The following is a 23,498-nucleotide window of genomic DNA, read 5'->3' as shown; positions in this document are numbered from 1 at the left end:
CGACGCACAACCTGTGATATTTCAATTATAAAGATAAACAATATAATGCAGAAAAGAAATAACACATACACGAGAAATTTTGTTAACGAGGAAACCACAAATGCGGAAAAACCCCGGGACCTTGTCCAGATTAAACACCAAACTGTATTATGACGCTACAGACACTAGCCTACGACCACTTAACTTCGGTCTGGAATGTAGTTGAAGCTGAACTCAGTCTCCTACTGATTCGGGTACAGTCGCGCTCCTTACGCCTCTTGAATCCCAGCAGGACTCTATGCAATTTATTCCCTTAGAGGTCTCACACCAACTAAGATTTGTTTCAACTCAATTGAAGACTTTAAACCAAATCTGCATCCCACAAATTAAGCCTATGATTGATTTCCTGATTTACGATCTAAACGGATGATCAGATCAAACGATAAATCCAGGTGACGGAAATCGATAGTAACTTGACAAAAGTCTGACTGTCCTCAAAATCCGGATTTATGCAACCCAAAGATAATTGAACTTGGCTTCACAAATCCCAATGAAGTTTTTGTAGTCGTTAAACCCTAAAAAGGTTTTTGGAAAGGACGATTCCAGATACAACTAGGACACACCAAGAAGTAGTGTCAGGATTCAAAAATCCCAGTTGCCAAAAGTTTCCCTTATATATACTTCAAAGCCTAGGTTGCTTTAGGTTTAGGCTAAGATAGCTTTGGAACCAAGCAAACAATATTCACTGTTAGATGAAAGCTTTGAATTTTATTCACATATACAAGATATACATTTTGGTTAGGTAAACCGTAACCGAACTGTGTATAACGACTATTTTCAACATGGTTAGCCGAAACTAGCCGATTTGAACTTTAAAAGCTTAACACTCATTTTCATGTTCACTAAGACTTTAATCTTGAGTAACAGTCATGTGATCAAATGAGTCTAGTGTTAATTAAAAAATTGATCAAATGCAAATCATTTCATAAAAATAATTTTAATTGCAATTGAATCATAATCGACATAATTGGTAAATTTACAAGGTACAATTACTTGAATCATTCGTGAGTCGGCTGAGTCACAATACACGGACGGGTTTGAAAACTTATAAGCAATAACCGAGTTCCGGAGTTGACAAAACTTTTACAGTTCACGTACCGCTTTGCAAATTTAGGTGCAACTCAAAGTTCCGGAGTTGACAGAACTTTTTCAGTTCACGTACTGGTTTACAAACTTAAGACTTTTCTTGGTTCTGGAGTTCACATAAATTTTTCAGTTCACGTACCGGTTTGGGTACTTACTAGTTCTAGAACCTATACCTGTATTGGCTCGCATACCGACTTGATTATTTTGACCCGGTTCCCTTACCACAGTTCTAAAATGGTTTGCATAGGAATATGCATACCTATCTGGATCACGAAACAAACAGATTTCCCATGATGTACATACGAATATGTAAATCACACAAATATGAAAGTCGATATATAGATACTCCGCTACGTGTACAAGTACATGCAATACGACTTCAGACATATAACAGTTTTCTCAGTTTGTAAAACTGATAACACTGTCTTGTATTCCGAATATAGCAGTTCTATATTTCTCTAAATCAATTCGAAACATTCCTGAATAACATCAATAACATATATCACTTTTCCAGGCTATTTTCGAATGATAAACTTGAATCATGATTTCGTCCCGAACAATAATTGTTCTCCACCGAAATTTGATCAAGTATGAACAAATGTTCATTAAGCTTAGTCATTATATTTCGAGAAATTCGTAAATTAAATAATTAGTTCTCGACTCAAAATTCTTGTCTATGCAAGCTAGTCTAATTAGTTATGCGACAATCGTCTCAAGGATAGAAAGGTGAATATAACTTGAGAAATATGTGGTTTAGTTTTCACTTACCTTTTGTTGATGAAGTTCTCCAAAAGCTTCGGTTGATCTTCGCTTTCAAACGGTAGAATGCAAATGATGACTGGTTCTTTCTCAGCTACCTCTATCCTAGACCGAGACTTAACTAATTGTAGACTATAAATCAAGATATAGTTTTGACAACTAAATCTGACAACAAGCTTGATATAGCAACACTTGTGAGTTCGACCGAGCAATGTTCTGACAACGGTATTTGACGTAACCGCATGTACAACAATTTTCCAGTAGTTATATGGTGGTCTACTTGAGAAGAATGATATGAAAGGATTTTTCAACGGTATAAAAAGAAACATTTCACAAGTTTGGTTAGAGATATAAAAGTTCTGGCATTTTTGTGGAGAGTAACACATTAAAATGGTAGGAATAACGATCAACATGGACACAAATATATATATATATATATGTAACTCACATTGAATTGGCTTTGAAAAGCTTCTTATTGTTTTTAAATGTTGCCCTCTTGTTTTCCTTATCTTTAGGTGACCGAATTCCATTTTGATTTCCTTTTTTTTTTTCGTACTAGTGCCTATTTTTTAGGTAATTGTTAGATATCCGGTTATCTTTTTAAAATCAAAATCAAATTAAAACAAAACAAAACAAAACCAAAAAAACTAATTTTATTCAATTTAAGCAAAAAGGAAAAACTTAATTAGGTAGCTATATGTTTTAAACAACCAATGAAATTGTGTTATTTCATGAAAAAGTATGCACAAAATTAAACTCTACATCGGTATTTCCACCAAAAGAAAAACTACCATGTATGATTGAGGAGTGGTAGGCGAGTGCGAACATACCCATAATTGCTTGTCCATCCCGAAACTCATTACGTGTTTTCTTTAGATTTCAAAATCGTTTAACCTATCATGATAGAAATTACTTTTGGAATCAGACATAATTCCACTTTTTCTCCAAGGTATATAAGTCGGTCATTTTCTTTTTTTAATTTTCCGAAAGGCAGACTCTAAGCCAAAGACTTGTAATGGTTTCACAAAAAATGCATGATACCATGCATGTTTTGTTATTTTAGCCTTTTTTTTTTGTTTTCTTTTAATCTCTAAGCCTTGAGTTCCACTTTCCTTTTTATCATGTTTTTTCTTTTCCAACAAGGATTGATCCCGCATTTCTAAATTCTTTTCATTCACAATCACAATATCCAATGTCTTCCAAAATCTCGTGGTATTTAGTATAGACCTTGTGAATTGATATAGAGTGGTGCTAGACGCACCCAAGCTTTCCACCGAGAAAGCCATTGAAAACAAATCGTGTGAAGCAATAAGATAATGGTTCGAGCATCGGGATTAGAACCGCGTAAAGTGGGGCCAGGATTGTTGTGTTACTCGGTGATCATTTCGGGAGATTTTCGAAGTGACTCTAAAGTTATTAATTGATATATAAGACCTAATCTTACAAGCAATTCTTTTTTTTGATTCAATTCTTTTTTTTATGCCCTAAACTAGTGGTCCCTAAATTACATTCCAAAGTCCGAATTCCTTAAATTGGAGTGGATTTTAGCAATAACATAGTTCGAACTTCTACCTCCGCAACGGGAGGGAACATGCCAATCACTAGACCATTTTTTTTTTTTTTTGGTTCAAATGACTCGTCTGCATCTAACTCATTTCATCTGACTCAAAAATATTAAATACCAAATGTATCAGGAAAAAAAACAGTCAAATATGTGCCTCGTGGATCATGAAAAAAATAGTACCTGATTTGAATAGTTGGGAGTTAATTGCATTAGCCGAGTCAGAAGACCTTTGGTCAGACAACAACACAAAAGGAAAAAAAAAATTAATATCTGACTGGCATCAAGTTTGACACCAAGTCAAATAGACCAGTAATTAGTTGCGTCTTTTTATACTACACGACCATATAAACCTGCAACATCATGCGGGTGTGACATCTGTCAGCCAACACTCTTGAGCAATTTTAAAACATTGCCGGATTTGACTGAAATAGACCCGACTGCTGGGAACAGCCCTCATCGTACATCACATTTGCATGCTAAATCAGTTTTATAAGAAAGATAGGTTGGCATCACAGCCACAAATAGTCATGGTGAAATTGTTAACTCATATAAGCCAGATGAGGTAGTAGCACAGCCGGTTGCTTGGCTAAAAGAAAAAACAAAAACAATACTCACAAGATCTTCAAACAAGACTTATCCTGATTCCTGAGTTTCATTGTCGATCATATCGTTTTGAATTGCAACTGTCTGAACTCCATAAAGCTTATACAAAAATGGCCAGTGTCCTAAGGTTCGATAGATTCTACAAAATTCATGTTTGAAGAAACATTTGGCTGCAGCTTTCCCTAAACAATTTGTATCCACCCTACCCTGAATGTCCTGTCAATAAAAGATCAAGCCAAATTAGGTACTGATAGTTACGCAAAGACAGATTCCAGCAGCTTTTATAATAAATATCTATCACCGGGCAGACAATATGCAAGCCGATAAATTATAAGCAGTTTTCTTTTTTAAAAACCCATTTGACACCGAAAATTGAAAGGCACCTTTTTTCTTCCATCTTTTCTATGAATCTCTCCCTAAATATATCAGCACCATAAATCGTCATTCTGAGCTAAAACTGGTGTGTTCTGTGTTCCAGTCTTGTAGAAGAACATGAAAAAGTAAGGCAATATATTGGATCTTAAGAGTCCAGCTTCGCCGACTAATATCGCCTTTGTTCTCCATTCTCAGACTGTTACGTCAAACAAATCCACAGCTTGGATTGGCTGTTTAAAGTGTATTTTTCAAATAAGACAAGCAAAAATCATTTAACATTGAAATGACCGATATAAATGATGAGATGGGATTTACTAAAGTTATACAGAATGAATGAACAAATCCAGTTGTCAGATCACCGGTTCTGTTGTATCCAATAGATGAAAATGACGGCATATGAAACACACAAGGCATGAGGGATAGGTTTTCTTATAGTGCACAACTGTTTCCAATCTTCCAATGGTATTTATCCAAGGTACCAAACTGACTAGAAAAAACAAGGTATGTTTGTGTTTAGCATCAGTCAACTGATATACGCAGCATACTGCAAGGTGCAAACTATTCAAAGTATAAATAAATCACAGAGTATGAAAGCGAAATTACCATGGCTAACCCTCAATTTCAGATATAACGGGCGATTTGCTAGCGTCTTCCTCCTCCGCTCGCTTCCACAATAGTTCAATTCCATCCATGTGTGCCATCCCAACCACAGCTACAACTTTTCCTTGAAAATTTCTAAGGTTTGTAAACATAAAATTGTCTCTATCTTCAATCATCACCTTAGCCTGCCATTTTAAGTAGATTCAACAATTTAGTTTTGTTCTCTCTTCAAGGGAAAACGTCAAACATAAACTACTGTATACTGTACTGCAAGAAGAAAAGCAAAATTAAATGACATTGGTCGGTTGGTCCCGTATACTTGTACGGTAGAGGAGAAACTTGTGTTTATTTCTTAAACTGGATGCCTTTTCATGGTATAATTCAACTATGTATCTCTGGGGAACTTCAAGAAAAAGCATAGACTAGACTGATAACTTACAATATCTGGACAACGTTTTTTCTGTTTGCCACTACTTTCCCGCACAGAGGATCTTGTATGCTTTTCATCTGCGAATTCAGTATGAACACTTAATCTAGATTCATGATATGCTTTCCAAAGCAAGTCAAATGAGGGTACTTTAGATAACTGTTCATGCGTAACCTGCAAATAAAGTTATAAATTTATAATTCCTGATCTAGGAAGGATAATGAACCAAAGTGAAAACAAGAAAGTAAGGATTGGTACATTAATATCTTGATCAATGTAGAAACAACTTGCTCCCACTCTAGCAGATTCTTCCATTGCAACCTGGAAAACAAAGCCAGGGTTATAATATGACGACATGCGATACATATAAAACAAATTTAAGAAATAAACAAGTTCATATGCATTTCAAAGCTTATCCAATTCTTACCTTGAACTCCAGGGCTGGAATTATACCATATGCGTTCAACCGGCGCCTCCGACAACTCAGCATAAACTTATAAATCTTCATGGACAGTCCACCTGGAGCTCTCATGGATTTGCGGAACAACTTGTACCAGGTATCATCATCAGGTTGCTGCTTATTCATGGCCCCCACACGTTTCTCACACAGCTCAACCTGCACAATAGACATTACAGTTCAGTTCCTTAAAAAAAAAATCAAACAAGTTATAAGCTCGAGTATGTGCAGTTAGAAATTTTTACAAGACACAAGTAAAATAAGTCCACCATGAAGTTCCCTTGCTGAAAATTAGGACAATTTATAAGCTCAATCACTATTTTAATTTATGCAGAAATTCTGAATTAAAAAGCTAAATTGTAGCAGCTAGGACTTTTGTTGAATCCTTCAAACTGTCAGGGTCAACGACACCTAGAAACTCAAACTGGACATCATAAATCCAAGGAACTAAAGGCATATTGAGACAATATGAGTTACTCCCTGAATATTAGTACCTTAAGGAACAAATATAAACCCTATTGGTTAGATATGATTGAAGGATGCTAAGATTGTTCTTACGAAATGTGGGTTTCAAATGTAATATAGTCATTTGTCTGCCATTTTGAGTCTCCAATAAAGGGAACTTCATGCCATCTACTGTGAAAGGTCAATGTCATACCAAACAAAAAAATCTTTCAATTTTCTGGTTATAAATAAAGATCCAAGATTCCAATTGAAATAGCCCAAACAAAACCGGTGAACGCAAAGCCAAACTCTTTCAACAAGAATATTATGAAATTTAATCTTCAATGGAACTAATCAAAACATGACCAATTGCACACGAATAACTAAAATGAGCATCACCTACCGCAACTATACCAGGCTTGACATTTTCGATCACCTACATTGCAAAGTAACAACTGGATTAGCAAGTAACATTTGAAAGGCATTTACAGTATAAGTACGTAAAATTGGGAATTCAAGAGAGTTAATCAGCTTCACAAGGGAGAAGCTAATGTCTAAGCCAAATCATGAGGAGACACAATGAAAGAGCACAGATAATATCAGGACCTAATGTCTAAGCCAAATCACCCACAAGAAAACGCAAACAAAGATACATACCCATTGACATACACATATAGCAGAGACAATCAGTCTAATCAGAAAGAAATTTACCCATAGCTAAGGAACTTCTTCCTTGATCAGAGACTACTCAGATGAGTGCAGTTCAACACAGGCATATTACATTTGTACAACAAATTCAGTGGAAAAAAAAAGGGTTCCCCCATTTTGCTATCAAGAACCTTAATCAGAACCAAAACTTGAAGGGGAAAAGAAAGAGCAGACTCACCGTCTTGACAATTTCAGCACTCTGGTTAGAACCATGAAGAGTTCCAATTAGATAGATTTGAGCCCCATTGCTGGAATTGTTGAGTAGAACAACTTTACCATCAGTTGGGATCCCAGGAATACCATGTTGATAATGGGTTTCATCTTGTGCAGTAGAAGAAGAAGATGGTTGTTCATGGCTTTTTCTGGATTTTTTTTTAAAAACCCTAAGCAGTTTAGAAGAAGACATGGCAAATTTCTGAGATTGAAAACCCACTGTTTGTCATCTTCTTCTTCTTCGCCATCCCTTTAATTTAAACTGCTTTTGTGTGTTGTTTGTCTGTTTATGAGTTTTGGCAAGAAATGTATATGCTTTTTCGTCTGGTGAAGTGGTGATACTCCTGAAAGACGGAAAAATAAGAGAAAGGCAGCAACAAAAACGCCATTTTGTTGGTACTGTACTGCAGTAGGGCAGGTGACATCGGTGGGCCCATGCTGAATGCCAATAAGCATCGGTGGGCCCATGCAACTTTCTTTGCTACGCCCTCTGCAACATCACAGGGGTAGTGGTGGTGACAATGTCGCAATGCCTATTGAAGATCAAATAACCATAAACTAAATAAATTCTAGGGAAAAATATGATACAAGGTTTTATTTAGCCTAGTAGTCTATGAAGCTAGTATGATTTGTTTTCTGAAACACTGCTCTTTTGCAATAGTAACTAACGCCATGGCATCTGTCTAGTCTTTTCAAATCTACTATCTTCTTGTTGATTCTTGAACTACTTTTACTACTACTGAATTCCAATCAACGGACCAAAGTTCTATTAGCACACCGGAAGTGATAGTAATCAAAATCTAAGGCATACTAAGTAATATAAACACAGAAATTTTTATTGATGAATCATTCAAAATAACAAAGATACAAGTTCTCGAATACAAGAAAATCCTAATCTCTTTCTATGCTAAGCTCTCCCATCCTCCGAAAATCCGATCCCTCACATCTTGCCCAAGGACCTCTATTTATAGGCCAACCAACCCAATTGGTGTACAACTCACTTTATCTCGCTACGTTCTCGCGGAGGTGCTTTATACTTCGCTCAGACTATTTTCCATAAAGTTTTCCCCTTTTTTTCGCTATTCTCACATGGGCTTGTCGGGACACCTGTCTCTTTTCTTGCTCCATAATTTATCTGCTTCGTGGCTTGTCTTCTCATCCAAGTAATCTTACTTCGTCATTTTCTACTCCGCGGCTGGTATCTTGTAGGGTACTTCATTGATCCTTCATAGCCCATGTTCCCCTATGAAATTACTTTGTGATGAAACACTATCTCGCACATGGTTTTTACCTCGTCAACTTAGTCAATAATGGTGACTCTGACTTGATTTGACAAGTCACTGACGAAGATTTTCGGGACACGGTACAGGATCTTTTGGGCGGATTGTCGCGTCTTCCCTATGTCCACGCGGCGGTCCATATTTTTGGTATCTACATTTTGCCTTTTCTTATTCTTCTCGATCGTAGGGAAAGGAGAATAAGAACCGTCTGAAGTTAGATAACCGCCACTCCTCCCCATCAATGCTCTCCACGTGGTCCTTTTTCTCGTGTAACCGCTAATCATCGGTTCGTATTCTTCGATCGTGGGTAGCTTGGTTTGACCAATCATCTCTATAAATACCCCTTTTCTCAGACCCTTTTAAGCTTTTCCTTCTTCTCATTCATTTTCTGCCTTCTGTAAGCTTAGGTTTCGTTTCGTTCTCCTCCAATGGCTCCCAGGAAAGTCCCAGTCCTACTACATCCACGACTTATGAGGAATTTAAAATCGATCTTCAGAAGTTGGGTATTTATCTTTCTCCGACGATTGATTCCTCCGTTTATCCTCCTATTATCGCAACCAAATTCATGAAATTAAATTACCGATGGATTCATATGGGAACTTGGACTTCTACAAAGATGTTGATCACCGCTGGTCAACTGAGAGCGGGTCTTTCTTTTCCCTTATATGACCCGAAGAACCCTCTTTTTTATGAAATCCTAGTTAAGCTTCAGCGAGGCGTTTATCAATTGAGTGGAAATGCCATCCTTCTTGCTAATGAATTCGTCAGAAGGTCTAATGGAGATACTTCCCAGAGTCCACTCTTAGTGCAAGATTTCGTTCTCGCATATTACAACATTGATTCTTTCTCTGCGAACTACACTGGCCAGGATATGACCACGAGAGCCTATCAGTAGTGGAGCGTCAAGCATCTTGCAAAACTTTGGCTGACCCGTCCAAGGCCCTTCTTTTGGATGTTGATCCTACTGGTACAAACCGAAACAAACATCTTCGTCTTTCTAGTGATGAGGATTGGATGATGTTCCCTTTGATAGCCGAAGGTCCTCTAGTATGGGGTTCCGACGAGAATGGGACTGCTCGCACTAGTCCTCTCTTTCAACATGCCCATCTCGCAGTGTAAGATCCGGGTCGATTTCGCTGGCATAAGATGCCCAACGAGGTTAGTCTTATCTTCCTTTGGTTTCCTTGCCTTTTATTTTTATTGTCCATTAACGTCCTTGTTCCTGTCTCACTATCCTCTTCCCCCGTCTGGTATGTTGAAGGACCGCTCTAAAATATCATTTCAAGCACAGGTTCGTATCTCGTGGCCTCCCTTTTGGTCGTTGTCTTCGTCAATTCCTAACCTCCCCTTTTCAGGTGAATGAGCCTCAAGCAACGGATGGTCCTGCTAAGAATTTGAGGAAACTCCAACGTTTTGGGGTTCCTTCCACCACCGCCCAGGTATCCCTTTCTTCCTTAATTTTGCTTTCTTCTTCTCGTGTCATCCCGTAACCTCATGGATTTCAGGACGATCCTCCTACCTCTCGCACCTCACAGCGTCGCTGTTACGGCTTGGATGTGGATGGCATGACCCAAGTCCGTTCATCAGTTTTACCTCGACCTGATCCCTTTCATCATTAACAACCTTGCTTATCTCGCGAGACTATCCCCTCGCGTGTTGCCACTTCTCCCGAACCCACTTCGTCTAGAGGTGGTCAGCAGGCTACCGAAGTGGAGGAGCCTGATCTTCTTCCTAACCTGAAATTTTTAAGGGAGATTTTTGTTTCAACTCGCGAAAATCCTTCCTTAAGATCTGAGGCTACTGAATCTTTGGTTTCCCTCAGTTTTAATAATTTTTTGGCTGAAGATCAATCCTTTATTTTGAACGCTTCTTTGAATCTCTCTCTGGAGCAACATTCTGCCATAATGGGTTTGGTGAGTCTTTGACCTAAGTTTAACATTTGTTTTCCCCTTGTAATACTTCGCGGAATTTTAAAGTAGATCTTTCACCTTTCAGGAACAACATCGCAGTATGGCTCATCTCGTGGAGCTTCGGGAGACTCGTGAATTGATGAAAAATTCTAGTGCTCGTATTCTCCACCTAGAGGAGAAACTTGTAGAAGAGATGAAAATCTCGTCTGATCTTCGCCATGAGTTTCCCTTTCTTTGTCACTTTGACACTGCCTTTCTCTTGATGATAACTTACCTGTTTAACTCCCTCATTCCTCGGGACATGAGAAAAAGCTGAAGGATCAGGTCTCTCTTCTATCCCATGAGAAGGACAATCTTTCCAATAAGGTTTCCACTCTCCAAGAGGACGTTCAGTATTTTCATGAGGATCTCGATCAGATGGTGAAGGACGCAACCTTGATTGCAAAGCGTCTTGGCAGAAATGCTCAATATGAGAAGGTCAGGCTCTTTAATGAGTTCTGTGATTCTCAAGGAATTCCTCGCGTTTCTATGTATCTTGAAGTATTTTCTGACGATGAGCCTGAACCCGCTGCCAAAAAATCAATTCCTACCGCTAATGAATCGCCTCCTACTGGCGAGGATACCGAAACCGACGAGGATCATGAAAATGATTCCCGCGAGGATACCGAAACCGACGAGGATCATAAAGATGATGCCCGCGAGGACGCGTGACCCTTTTGAACTTTGTTAATGTTGTAACCTTAACTTTTACTTCGGCTGAACACTCCCAATCTTGGGGGGCAGACTATTTGTATATAAATAATGTATTTGCCTCTTCCTTGCGCTGTTGTGTTTTCCTCTATCCCATGCCTTTACCTTCGTAATATTAACGGTAGGGGTTTATTTCTCACTTCTCGATGCCTCGCTTCTTTCAGCCGTTTTTCCTTTCTTTGCCTTTTTTGCTTTACCTCAGCTTAACCTCTCTTTTCTGGAGTCATCTCGCGTTCCTTATCATCATCACTCATCATTTTTACCTCCTCGTCTAAGTCTCTTTGTGTTTCCTCCAATTCTTCACATGTCCCGATTGTTAATACCATCAGTTGCTCCGCTCTTCTTTCTTCACACACCTTCTTCCTTTGCTCGATTTCTTTCTTTGTTTCTCCTCATAGTTATGGAAATCCTTCTTGATGCAATCTTGCGCGTCCAGGAGATCTCCTCTTATCTCACCAATCACACTTGGCATGGGAAATCGTATTGCCTGATGATATGTAGATGCAATCCTTTTTATCCCGTGTATGGTCTCCCTATGAGAGCATTGTAAGGTGAGTCTATGTCTATCACGCAGACTGTGACTTTCGTTTCCAGCTCGCCAGCGAATTTTTTTACAACTAGTTCTCCTTTCGGCTTAAATGCAACTCCATTAAACCCATATATGTTGTACGTTGATGGCACAAGATCCGAGTCCTTGTACCCCATGGTTCTAAAGGTATGATAAAAGAGTATATCGACCGAGCTCCCCGTATCTACCAAGATTCTGTCAATTACCCAGATTTTCTTCTTTTAGGCTTGATCTTCCTCCCACTTTGAGTATTTCCCAAAATTCAAGGTTACAACCAAGGGGTTTGTGTGAGAATTTCCTCCTTCGGGTGCATCCTTCGCTGAGAACGTTATTTCTCTTTTCTGCCATTCCTCTAATAGTTCTCTTGTTGTAACGTTGAATATTTCGTTTCCTTCGAAGTCCCTCTTATGTACTCTTTTAAGTATGTCGTCGTGGAAATTTTGGATGCTCTTCGCTGCATATATTATCGTATTACAATTTGGATTTTGTGCTCCCCGATCTATTTCAATTCGGTATATCTGCTGATTTTCACGAGGTGGTGGTGGTGGCACATAGCCTTCCAGAAAATGTGTGAGTTTCCATGCTCTATCAGTCGAAGTATAATTCGTCGAATGTTTCGACAGTCCTTTGTGTGGTGCCCATGAAAACGATGATATCTGCAGAACTCATGACTCCTGGTCCCTGGGGGTGGCTCTCTTTATTGACTTAGATCTTGTCTATATTATTTCTGGTTTTCCCTGTTTCTAGTGCCAAAGTGTAATTACGGGAAATCCAGTAGCACACCCGAAGTGATAGTAACCAAGATCTAAGTCATACTAAGTAATATAAACACATAAATCTTTATTGATGAATCATTCAAATAACAAAGATACAAGTTCTTGAATACAAGGAAACCCTAATCTCTCTCTAGGCTAAGCTCTCCCACCCTCCGAAAATCCGATCCCTCACATCTTGCCCAAGGACATCTATTTATAGGCCAACCAACCCAATTGGTGTATAACTCACTTTATCTTGCTACGTTCTCGCGGAGGTGCCTTATACTTCGCCCAGATCATTTTCCATAAAGTTTTTCCCCTTCTTTCGCTATTCTCACATGGGCTTGTCGGGACACATGTCTCTTTTCTTGCTCCATAATTTATCTGCTTCGTGTCTTGTCTTCTCAGCCAAGTAATCTTACTTCGTCCTTTTCTACTTCGCGGCTGGTATCTTGTAGGGTATTTCATTGATCCTTCATAGCCCATGTTCCCCTAGGAAATTACTTTGTGGTGAAACACTATCTCGCACATGGTTTTTACCTTGTCAACTAGTCAATAATGGTGACTCTGACTTGATTTGACAAGTCACTGACGAAGATTTTCGGAACACGGTACAAGATATTTTGGCCGGATTCTCGCGTCTTCCCTATATCCACGTGGCGGTCCATATTTTTGGTATCTACATTTTTCCTTTTCTTATTCCTCTCGATCGTAAGGAAAGGAGAATAAGAACCGTCTGAAGTTAGATAACCGCCACTCCTCCCCATCAATGCTCTCCACGTGGTCCTTTTTCTCGTGTAACCGCTAATCACCGATTCGTATTCTTCGATCGTGGGTAGCTTGGTTTGACCAATCATCTCTATAAATACCCCTTTTCTTAGACCTTTTTAAGCTTTACCTTCTTCTCATGCCTTTCCTGCCTTCTGTAAGCTTAGGTTTCGTTTTGTTCTCCTCCAATGGCTCCCAGGAAAGTCCCAGTCCTACTACATCCACGACTTATGAGGAATTTGAAATCGATCTTCAGAAGTTGGGTATTTCTCTTTCTCCGGCGATTGATTCCTCCGTTTCTCCTATCACCGCAACCAAATTCATGAAATTAAATTACCGATGGATTCATACGGGAACTTGGACTTCTAAAAAGATGTTGATCACCGCTGGTCAACTGAGAGCGGGTCTTTTTTTCCCCTTGTATGACCTAGAGAACCCTCTTTTTTATGAAATCCTAGTTAAGATTTAGCGAGGCGTTTATCAATTGAGTGGAAATGCCATCCGTCTTGATAATGAATTCATCAGAAGGTCTAATGGAGATAATTCCCAGATTCCACTCTTGGTACAAGATTTCGTTCCCGCAGATTACAACATTGATTCCTTCTCTGCGAACTACACTGGCCAGGATATGACCACGAGAGCCTATCAGGAGTGTGGCGTCAAGCTTTCTCGCAAAACTTTGGATGACCCGTCCTAGGCCCTTCTTTTGGATGTTGATCCTACTGGTAAAAAAAGAAACAAACATCTTCGTCTTTCTAGTGATGAGGATTGGATGATGTTCCCTTTGATAGCCGAAGGTCCTCTGGTGTGGGGTTCCGACGAGAATGGGACTGCTCACACTGGTCCTCTCCCTCAACATGCCCATCTCGCAACGTATGATCCGGGTCGATTTCGCTGGCATAAGATGCCCAACAAGGTTAGTCTTTTCTTCCTTTGGTTTCCTTGCCTGTGAGTATATGATTCAAACTGTTAACACGATCATCATGAGCTTAAACCGTTTGTTTGGATGTCTAGGTGAATCAATATTATCCTGCACTAATGATTGTAGTATCTGAAACACTATAGACCAACTAGTTAACAATATTTGATGCATTCTATTGTTTATGTTTGTAATGTATTTTATTAAAAATTTCTTGAATTTGGGTATGATTCTAATGTACTTTGTATGCCTATTTTTCAATGTTTCAGTGCAAATACACCATACATGGAAGTTATTGTACTAACTCATTTTGGTTACATTGCTTGTACTAACTCATTTTTTTTGTTGTTGTAGGTACTGCTGAGATGAAAGATGATGATCCTGAATGGTTGAAGAATTTTAAAGCTGAGAGCGTAATGATCTTCCCCGAGGAAGAATTTATTGAAGAAGAAGAGGAAGAATTGTTCCCAGACCAAGAACATGATGAACCTCTTGACCCCTCACAAATGGTGGTAGGTACATTATTTCCTAATAAAAAGGCATTTCAAAGGCATCTTAGAGCCCATTGTGTATATGAAGAGCATGAATATAAAGTAAAGAAAAGTGACAAGAAGAGACTTAGGGTTTGGTGTCCATATAGAAAAGAATGTAACTGCAATTGGTTTGTGTTTGCATCTAGAGTTAAGAAAGAGTCTACCTTTAAAATTAGGAAAGTCAACCTCACACATACTTGTAAAGGAAATTTTAAGGGTAGAAATACATCTGCATATGCAAGGTATGTTACTGATGTATTAATAGACAATTTGAACCACAGTGCCAAGAAAGTGATTCCAAAACTAAGGCAGGTTAAAGAGGATTTTAAAGTTTCTCACAGGACTAAAATTCCTTACCATACTGCATGGAAGGCTAGGATGTTAGTATTGGAATACATGCATGGAAACTACGAAGACAGTTTTAAGATGGTAAGTAACTTGGACAAGGACAATGTTGCAGACTTTTCTTACTGCAAGTCTGACAATGCGTTTGAAACCATGACTATTAGCTTTGGGGAAGCAATTAAAGGATGGAAAAAAGGTTGCAGGAATATTATTGGGTTTGCCATCTAACTTGTAAGCATGGAGGTGTATTACTTGCTCCAACAAGATAAGATGCAGAAAACAGATTAGTGTCATTGGGAATTTGTGTTTGCAAGTCTGAAACCATTGAGAACTGGACCCAATTCATCATTGATTTGAAGCCAGCAATAGATGGTCATCCTATGCCTCCTACCTTCATCTCAGACAGGCAGAAAGGCTTACTTGAAGCTGTTCCTGCTGTATGTCCTGGAAGGCCTCACAGATATTGCTGGAGGTATGTTGATTCCTTAGTTTTCTTGTATGTTCACTGCATCTTATGATTTTCTTTAGGTTTATTGATATGTTTGTATGAAATACACTGCAAACACTTGTATAAGAACTTTAAAAAGTACTATAAAGGGAAAACTTTGAACAACTCATTGTGGAATGCTGGCAAAGCATACAAAAGGCATCATTACCAGGTAATGTAGATTTCCAGGCTACTTTCATTTTTTTACATGTAAACTTTTTTTCCTGTCATATGTAAACATTTTTTATTGTCATATGTAAACATTTTTGAGTGTTATATGCATCAACACATGGATGCTTTGAAGGCTGAAAATCCAGCAGCACATCAATACCTTTTGGATGCTGGTCCCGAGTCTTGGTCAAGAGCATTCTTTGATGACACTTATAAATGTGAACACTTAAATAAAAAAAATTGTGAGTCTTTTAATGCAATGATTCCACACATTGGTGCCAAACCTATCTGTAAAATAGGAATCCTTTATAGTTAGTTGGTGAATGCTAAATGGCATGAAAGGAGGCAAGAGGCTGAAAAATGGCCAGATGAAGGTTTGGTTCCAAAGGAAATGAACTTGATAAAGAAGATGTGCAAGTTAACTGGTCCTTTTGATGTTAATCCATGTGTTTTTGAAAAATTATATGAAGTTACATCTGTCACAATTCTGTTTTCACTGTTAATTTGGAAGAAAAAACATGTTATTGTCTTCAATGGCAGCTGAGAGGGTTTGTATGCATACATGTCGTATGTGCATTGAAAGGATACAGACCAAAATGGCATAAGTAAGTTCACTTTAAGTTCACTTTATACATTTGTTTGTTTGTCTTTTTGCTCTTGTTAACTATTTACTTTTGTGTTTGTTAACCATTTACTTTTGTTGTTGAACAGGTACTGCTCTCATTACTACTCTGTGGCATCATTTAGAGCCACATATGAACCACATCTTAGCACTTTAAACTAGATCTGAAACCAGTAAAGCACTATCTTGGTAGTTGTACATTTAATATTCACAATATTCTTCTTTTTATAACATATATGATTCCTTTAGGGTTTCATTTTTCATTTCCCTTTATTGTTTGGTTGCAGGTAAAGATGGAGCTAAACCCTCTTAAAAGTGGCAGGAAAACAGGAAGGCCTAGAATTAAAATAAGGAGGGCATATGATGAACCTCCACCACAGCTCAAAGTCTACAAATGCCGCAGGTGTGGGATTGGAGGCCACAACAGTAGGGGATGTTCTGGTGGTGTTGTTGGGCAGAACTCTAAAGCACCTAGACAAAGAACTCAAGTTGATGGTGCAACTCTCACAAGCTTTGATAAACCTGCAGCAACCTGTTCAAGATCTAAGAAGAGGAAATCATATGATACTCCAGGTGCATCTACTTCAAAACCAGCTGGAACTAAGAGGCAGAAAGTTTCTCAAAATTTCAGAAATGTTAGATCTGTTAAACAAACAGTGAGCCAGACTATGACAGATCCTAAAGGAAAGACAAAGAAACCTAGCAAGACAAAGAAAAACTAAAGTTGCAGTTTCCTTTTTTTTTTGGTATCTTTTATGAATGGTTAATTTGTGAACTTTAAGCTATTGTAGGAATGTAACTGGTTGTGAACTTTGGTCTGTTTGAACATCTTTTGTTATGACAGGATATGAAATGTAGTAAAATAAGTTCTTAAAGTAACTTCTTACGTGTTACATATGGAGGTTTTTTCCTAATTGCTTACATATGGCAGCCATTTGGGTTGCAGATTCTCTAACCCTGACTTTTGCAGCAATGTAGAGGGCATCTGAAGCCCATCTAAAAGATTCACAATCTTGACAGGCAAGGTAAGCTATATTTTTATTGTGTTGATTTTTGCACATCTTCAGTATGAGTTTGGATTTGCAGGTTGCAGAAAAGCAAACCAGATTATGCAGTGGACAATCATTGTAGCAGTGGTCTTCTTCTCCACAAGCACAACAACTTTTTGTTGATGTCCTTGGCTTTACAGTGGTCTAAAGCATCTTCAAACCATTCAAAGTAACTACAGGTTGGTATTGTGCACTTGAAGAACATTTTTCATAGTTTTAAGTTGTTGTAGATCTAAGTAATGCTCTCACACCAACACATGGAATATGCTTGCACCTAGAATACAGCCAAGGACAGACTTGTGTGTCGTGATTTCCTTGTTTACACATTGCACAATCAATCATGCATTTTTTCCCCCTTATTCTTGATGTTGCTACTACCTGGAGATTCATTCTGACCACCACCCGTTACTTGTTTGCGTTTTTTAAGTTTGAATTTGATGAGTAACTTAAAAAAAATATGGTTTGATTGATATGAATGAATTAGGGTTCTTCTCTGGTTTTTATAGGGTGGAGAAGATGAAGATAGCCGTTTTTTGTCAGCTTAATCATGGTCGTTTATTTTTGTGTGCGCAGGATCATGCCACGTGTTTTCTGGCCATTATGTTACCTGAATCCGTGTGAGTTGCACGTGCGAAGAATTTCCAGTCCTGTTACTGATGTGTGTGTGAGATGCACGCTCGAGGGGTGTATATGTCATTTGTAAGGTGCCAGCTGGCATTTAACCATCCTAACCAGCCGTTACCCGTTTTTTTAAAAGAAATGGCACTTTTGAAAAGTTGGATAAACCGAGGCACTTTCTTTTGCTATATTCAAAAGCGGGACACTTTATCAAAATTCCTTAAAATGAAAAAGGGTTTCCCCGTTTTGCCATCAAGAACATAAAACTGAACCAAAACAAACCCTAAACTTGAAGGGGAAAAGAAAGAGCAGATCCACCTTCTTGACAGTTTTAGCACTCTGTTTAGAAACATGACAAGTTCCAACAAGATAGATTTGAGCCCCATTGTTGAAATTCTTGAGTAGAACAACTTTACCATCAATTGGGATACCAGGGATCCCATGTAGGTAATGACTTGTTTCATGTTGTGCAGAAGAAGAAGATGGTTGTTCATGGCTTTTTCTGGATTTTTTTAAAAAAACCCTAAGTAGAGTATTGTAAATGGAAGAAGCCATGGTTTGGCTCCTCCTCCCCTTTGCAAATTTTCTGAATTTGAAAACCCACCGTTTATCATCTTCATCCAGCTGCTGTTTGTCTGCTAACCAGTTTTGGTAATGAAATGCAGGTGATACTCCTGATAGTGGAAATGTAAACAGCAACAAAAACACCACTTTGTTGGTACTGTAGCAGGACAGGTGAGATCGGTGGGCCCAAACAAAAAATTTATGGTGACATATTCCTGCTGAAAACTTAATTAATGAGAGCAATATGCCTAGTAGTAGTCTGGTAATGTGATTGATTTGATTTATCATAACAGTGCACTCTTTTGTTGTAATTAACGCCAATGGCATCGTCTAGTCTTTTCAAACTATGACAATCAAGTAATAATGAATGAAGACTTTCTTGATTCTCGAACCACACAAGACTTTTTACTACGGGTGCATGGCTAAATCAAAGGCCCCGACCAACAACCACTGGAGACATTTAAGATGGGTGGGGAGAGCCGATGAGTACAAAAAATAAAAATGAAGTATTCATTCGAGCCAAACGCAAACAGGTGCAAGGATCCACATTATACAGGCAAATCAAATGTTAGCCATGTTTCCAAATTCCAATCCTCCCTCTAAGTAGTAGTCAAAAGTTATCAGTAGTAGTCAAATTGAACCATTCTAATGCTCAACCTTTGAACAGAAAATACAGGGTTAAGGATCAAAAACATTCACATACTAGATCAAACTCCCGGATACGAGTCTTTGACTAGTTAAGGTGAACAGCTTGACTCATATAAGCCACATTAGGTAGTAGAACAAGCTTTGCGAAATAATATAACAATACTTACACGCACAATCTAGAAACAAGACTTATTCTGAGTGTCAGTAATGATCATATCATTTTGAATTGTTATATTTTGCAAACTTTGCATATGCAAGAAGATCTGATGTCCTAGCTTGGCCTGATAAAACCGACCTTGTTTACAAAATTCCAATTCGAAACAGCATAGACTGAAACTTCCCCAAACAATTTGTCTTCACCCTACTCTGAATGTCCTGTCAACAAAAGATCAAAACATTGTAGTACAAATACAATTAGGCAAACACCAATTTCAGCAGCCCTACAAGATAGACCATATGCAAGCTGAGATGCTACAGTTTAGCAGGGCTGTTTACCCGTTGAACACAGAAATTAGAAGGCACTTGGTACGTTCATTTTCTATAAGTATCTTCCTAAATACATGAGGACCATAAATCGTCTTTCCCAGTCAAAACTAGTATATTCAGTATCTAACAAAATCATGAAATAAGTATTGTGATTTATGGGATTTTAGACGGTAGAGTTCAGCATCACTGAGTTGAGTGATATCGTCTTTGTTCTCCATTCTCGATGGTAGTTCGCAAAACAAAATTCACAAGTTGTTTCAAATTCAATACACGGGCGGAACTCATTTTTAAAACAAAACAGCCAATAAGTGAAGGCATGTGATTCATTAACACTGTCAAAAATGGATTAGCAAATTGGATTGAAGGGTTGAAGATTCTATTGTATCTAACAAATGATAATGGTGGCGCCAGATTAAAACATAAGCCCTGAAGGATAGGTTTTCTTGGTTTTCTTTTAGTCTGCAAGTACCAAACTGACTAGGAAAAACCAAGTATATACTGAAACAAAAGGACAGATGAGACTTGAGAGGTATGTTTGTGTCTAGTATCGGTCAACTGATATATGCAGCATACTGCAAAGTGCAAACTAACCAAAGTAAGAATAAATCAGAGAGTGTGAAAGCGAAATTACCGTGGCCACCCTCAATTACAGTTATAAAGACGCTGCTATTGTCATCCTCCTCCTCTTGCTTCCACAATAGTTCAATTCCATCCATGTGACCCATCCCAACCGCTGCTACAACTTTTCCTTGAAAACTTCTAAGGTTCGTAAACATAAACTTGTCTCTATCTTCAATCATCGCCTTAAACTGTGCCATTTAAAGTAGTTTTGACAATTTAGTTTTGTTGTCTCTCTTCAAGAGGAAAAAGTCCAACACAAACTACTGTATAGTATATTAGGTATATTAGTATTAGCAAGCAGAAAAGCAAAAGGAAATGACATTGATCGGTTAACGAATATAATCATACAGCAAAGGAGAAGAAACTTGTGTAATTCAACTATGTATCTCAAGGAAACTTCAAGAGTGACCAGAGAAACTTACAATCTCTGGACTAAGTTCTTTCTGAAAGCTATGCATTTCCTGCACAAAGGATCTTGTATATTTGACTTCGCCCCTTACTCCAGTACTATATGCACTCCAAAGCCAGTAAAAAGTGGATACTTTACATAATTGTTGAAGAGTAACCTGCAAATAAAGTTATAAATTTATAATTCCTGATCCGAAAAAGATTATGAGCAAAGAGAAAACAAGGAATGTAATAATTAGTACATCCATATCTTGATCGATGTAGAAACATCTTGCTCCTACTCTAGAAGATTCTTCGATTGCAACCTGGAAAACAAAGCCAAGGTTATAATATGACAAGAATATGCGAGGCGTACGAAGAAAACAAATTTAAGCAATAGGCAAGTTCATATGCATTTCAAAGCTTAATTGACAACTACCTTGAACTCCAGGCCAGGAAAAATACCATTTGCATGCGATCGGCGCTCCCGACAACTCTCAATAAAGATAACAAACTTCATGCACAGTCCACCTGCAGCTCTCATGGATCTGCGGAACAACATGTACAATGATGTATCATCTTCAGGTTTCCACTCCATGATCGCCATGGCACGCTCCTTGCACAGCTCAACCTGCAAATAGACATTGCGGATCTGTTTGTTAAAATAAATCAAACAAGTTAAAAGCTCGAGTATGTGCAGTAAGAAATTCTCACAAGAAGCATGTAGAATAAGCCCCCCTTAAAGTTCCTTCGCTGAAACTTAGGATAATGTATAAGCTCAATCACTAGTTTTATTTATGCAGAAACTCTCAATTACAATTCCAAATTGTAGAGTTCTAATCGCAGTCCCCACAAAAAATATTTGTAGCGCAGCAAGACCTTTAATTGAATCCTTCAAACTGTCATGATCCACGACACCTGGAAATTCAAAGTGGACATCATAATTCTAGGTAACAAGGGAAAGCAACTAAAGGCATGTTGAGACAATTTGAGTTATTCCCTGAATATTTGTAACTTAAGGAACAAAAATCAAACCCTATCAGTAAGATATAATTGAAGGATGCTAAGAAAATTCATAGGAAATGTGGGTTTTTAATGCAATTACAGTTATTTTTTATCGCCATTTTGAGTCTCTATTAAAGGGAACTTCATGCTGTGAAGATCATTCGAGGTGAGAATGGCAATTCATGCCATCTACTATGAAAGGTCAATATCAAACGAAGAAACAGTTTTGAAATTTCTGATTATAAAGATCCAAGATTCCATTTGAAATAACCCAAACAAAACCGGTGAACGTACAGGCAAACTATTTTAAGAAGAATATTATGACATGAAATTTGCAATGGATCTAATTAAAACATAATCGATTGTGCGAGAATAACCATAAGGAGCGTAACCTACCGCAACAACATCAGGCCTTACATAATCTATCACCTGCATTGCAAAATAACAACTGAATTATTACTTAATAACATTTGAAGGCATTAGAAGACATACATGTACAAAAAGACAAATGAACCCATAATGTAAAATTGGGAATTCAAGAGAGTTATCCAGGTTCACAAGGGAGAACACTTTTCGTCAAGATAGACCATGATGATGTTATATTTTCATGAAGATACACATGAAAGAGCACAAATTACATCACGACTTAAGGTCAAAATTCATGTACATGCTAAATTACCCACAGGAAGAAAGAACCTCATTTTCTGAGAACATATGAATGCAACATACAGAAGCAAGAAAGAAAGCTTATAAGACTTACTAAAAGAGAACCACAGCTTCATCACTCATCAGAGACTACTTTGATGAGTGCAAATCAACACATTATCTTTCTCTATTCAGTGAAAGAAAAAAAGGGTTCCCTATCAAGACTAAAATTGATGATTCAAGGCTGAGAGAGATGGAAAGCTATGGTGGAAACAAAGATAGAACAGAACCAAAACAAACCCTAACCTTCAAAAAAGAAAAAAGAAGAAGCAAATTTACCTCCTTGACGGTTTCAGCACCCTGTACAGAACCATGAACAGTTCCAATTAGATAGAGTAGAGCCCCATTGCTGGAATTCTTGAGCAAAACAACTTTACCATCAGTAGGAATCCCAGGAATACCATGTTGGTAATGAGATGTTTCAAGTTGTGCAGATGAAGATGGTCGTCGATGAAATATACTTCTCAAATTTGTTATGAAACCCCTAAATAGATAATTGCAAATGAAAATCATGCTTGCAATAATCTAAGATTGAAAACCCCATCTTCTTCTTCTCCATCCTTTAATTTAAGCTTCTTTTGTGTTGTTTGTCTGTTAATCCGTTTTGGTAATGAAATGCATATGCTTCCAGTACTCGCTCGCCCACTCGGTAGTGAAGTAGGATCGGCGGGCCCACACCAAATCCCATTAGTGACTTTGGTGACCCACATTAATAAACTACCGTGTCTTACACGGTAAAAAGCAAGTGCCAAAGCCAAACACAAGTGACAGTGTCACAGTAAATAGTTTTTACTTTATACAATGGCCAATGCGGAATCAATATTCGTTTCGCGTTTTCCTTCGGATTTCAATATTTACTACACTTTTATAGAAAATTTATTTAAAAATCAGTAAACTTTCTAAACAATATTCAAAGATATGTGATTTTATTTTGAAACTAGTCGGATATAAATCCAATGAATCAAGTATAAAATGATATACATCCAATGAATCAAGTATAAAATGATACTAAACGTTTACCAAAACAAAGGC

General features: G+C 38.0%; 2 protein-coding genes across 2 annotated transcripts; both read right to left on the bottom strand.

Annotated features, from left to right (window-relative positions):
- Positions 1 to 3,865: 3,865 nt before the first annotated feature.
- On the bottom strand, positions 3,866 to 7,591 carry LOC113288348 (traB domain-containing protein-like). The gene is made up of 7 exons (XM_026537364.1): positions 7,241 to 7,591; positions 6,758 to 6,790; positions 5,881 to 6,069; positions 5,712 to 5,774; positions 5,466 to 5,627; positions 5,030 to 5,211; positions 3,866 to 4,267 (listed from the first exon to the last, which is right to left on the bottom strand). Exons 1-6 carry the CDS (start codon positions 7,466 to 7,468, stop codon positions 5,035 to 5,037), a joined length of 852 nt encoding a protein of 283 aa, XP_026393149.1. The 5' UTR covers positions 7,469 to 7,591; the 3' UTR covers positions 3,866 to 4,267; positions 5,030 to 5,034.
- An 11,707-nt stretch (positions 7,592 to 19,298) lies between these two features.
- Positions 19,299 to 23,043, bottom strand: LOC113288347 (traB domain-containing protein-like). Its single transcript, XM_026537363.1, has 7 exons — positions 22,746 to 23,043; positions 22,158 to 22,190; positions 21,196 to 21,387; positions 21,020 to 21,082; positions 20,792 to 20,935; positions 20,380 to 20,557; positions 19,299 to 19,637 (listed from the first exon to the last, which is right to left on the bottom strand). Exons 1-7 carry the CDS (start codon positions 22,977 to 22,979, stop codon positions 19,624 to 19,626), a joined length of 858 nt encoding a protein of 285 aa, XP_026393148.1. The 5' UTR covers positions 22,980 to 23,043; the 3' UTR covers positions 19,299 to 19,623.
- Between the last annotated feature and the right edge of the window lie 455 nt (positions 23,044 to 23,498).

This window comes from Papaver somniferum, chromosome 6 (genome assembly GCF_003573695.1).
Source record: "Papaver somniferum cultivar HN1 chromosome 6, ASM357369v1, whole genome shotgun sequence".
Taxonomy (NCBI): Eukaryota; Viridiplantae; Streptophyta; class Magnoliopsida; order Ranunculales; family Papaveraceae; genus Papaver; species Papaver somniferum.
The sequence above is the reverse complement of the archived record's forward strand: the minus strand, read 5'-3'. Positions and strand labels throughout refer to the sequence as shown.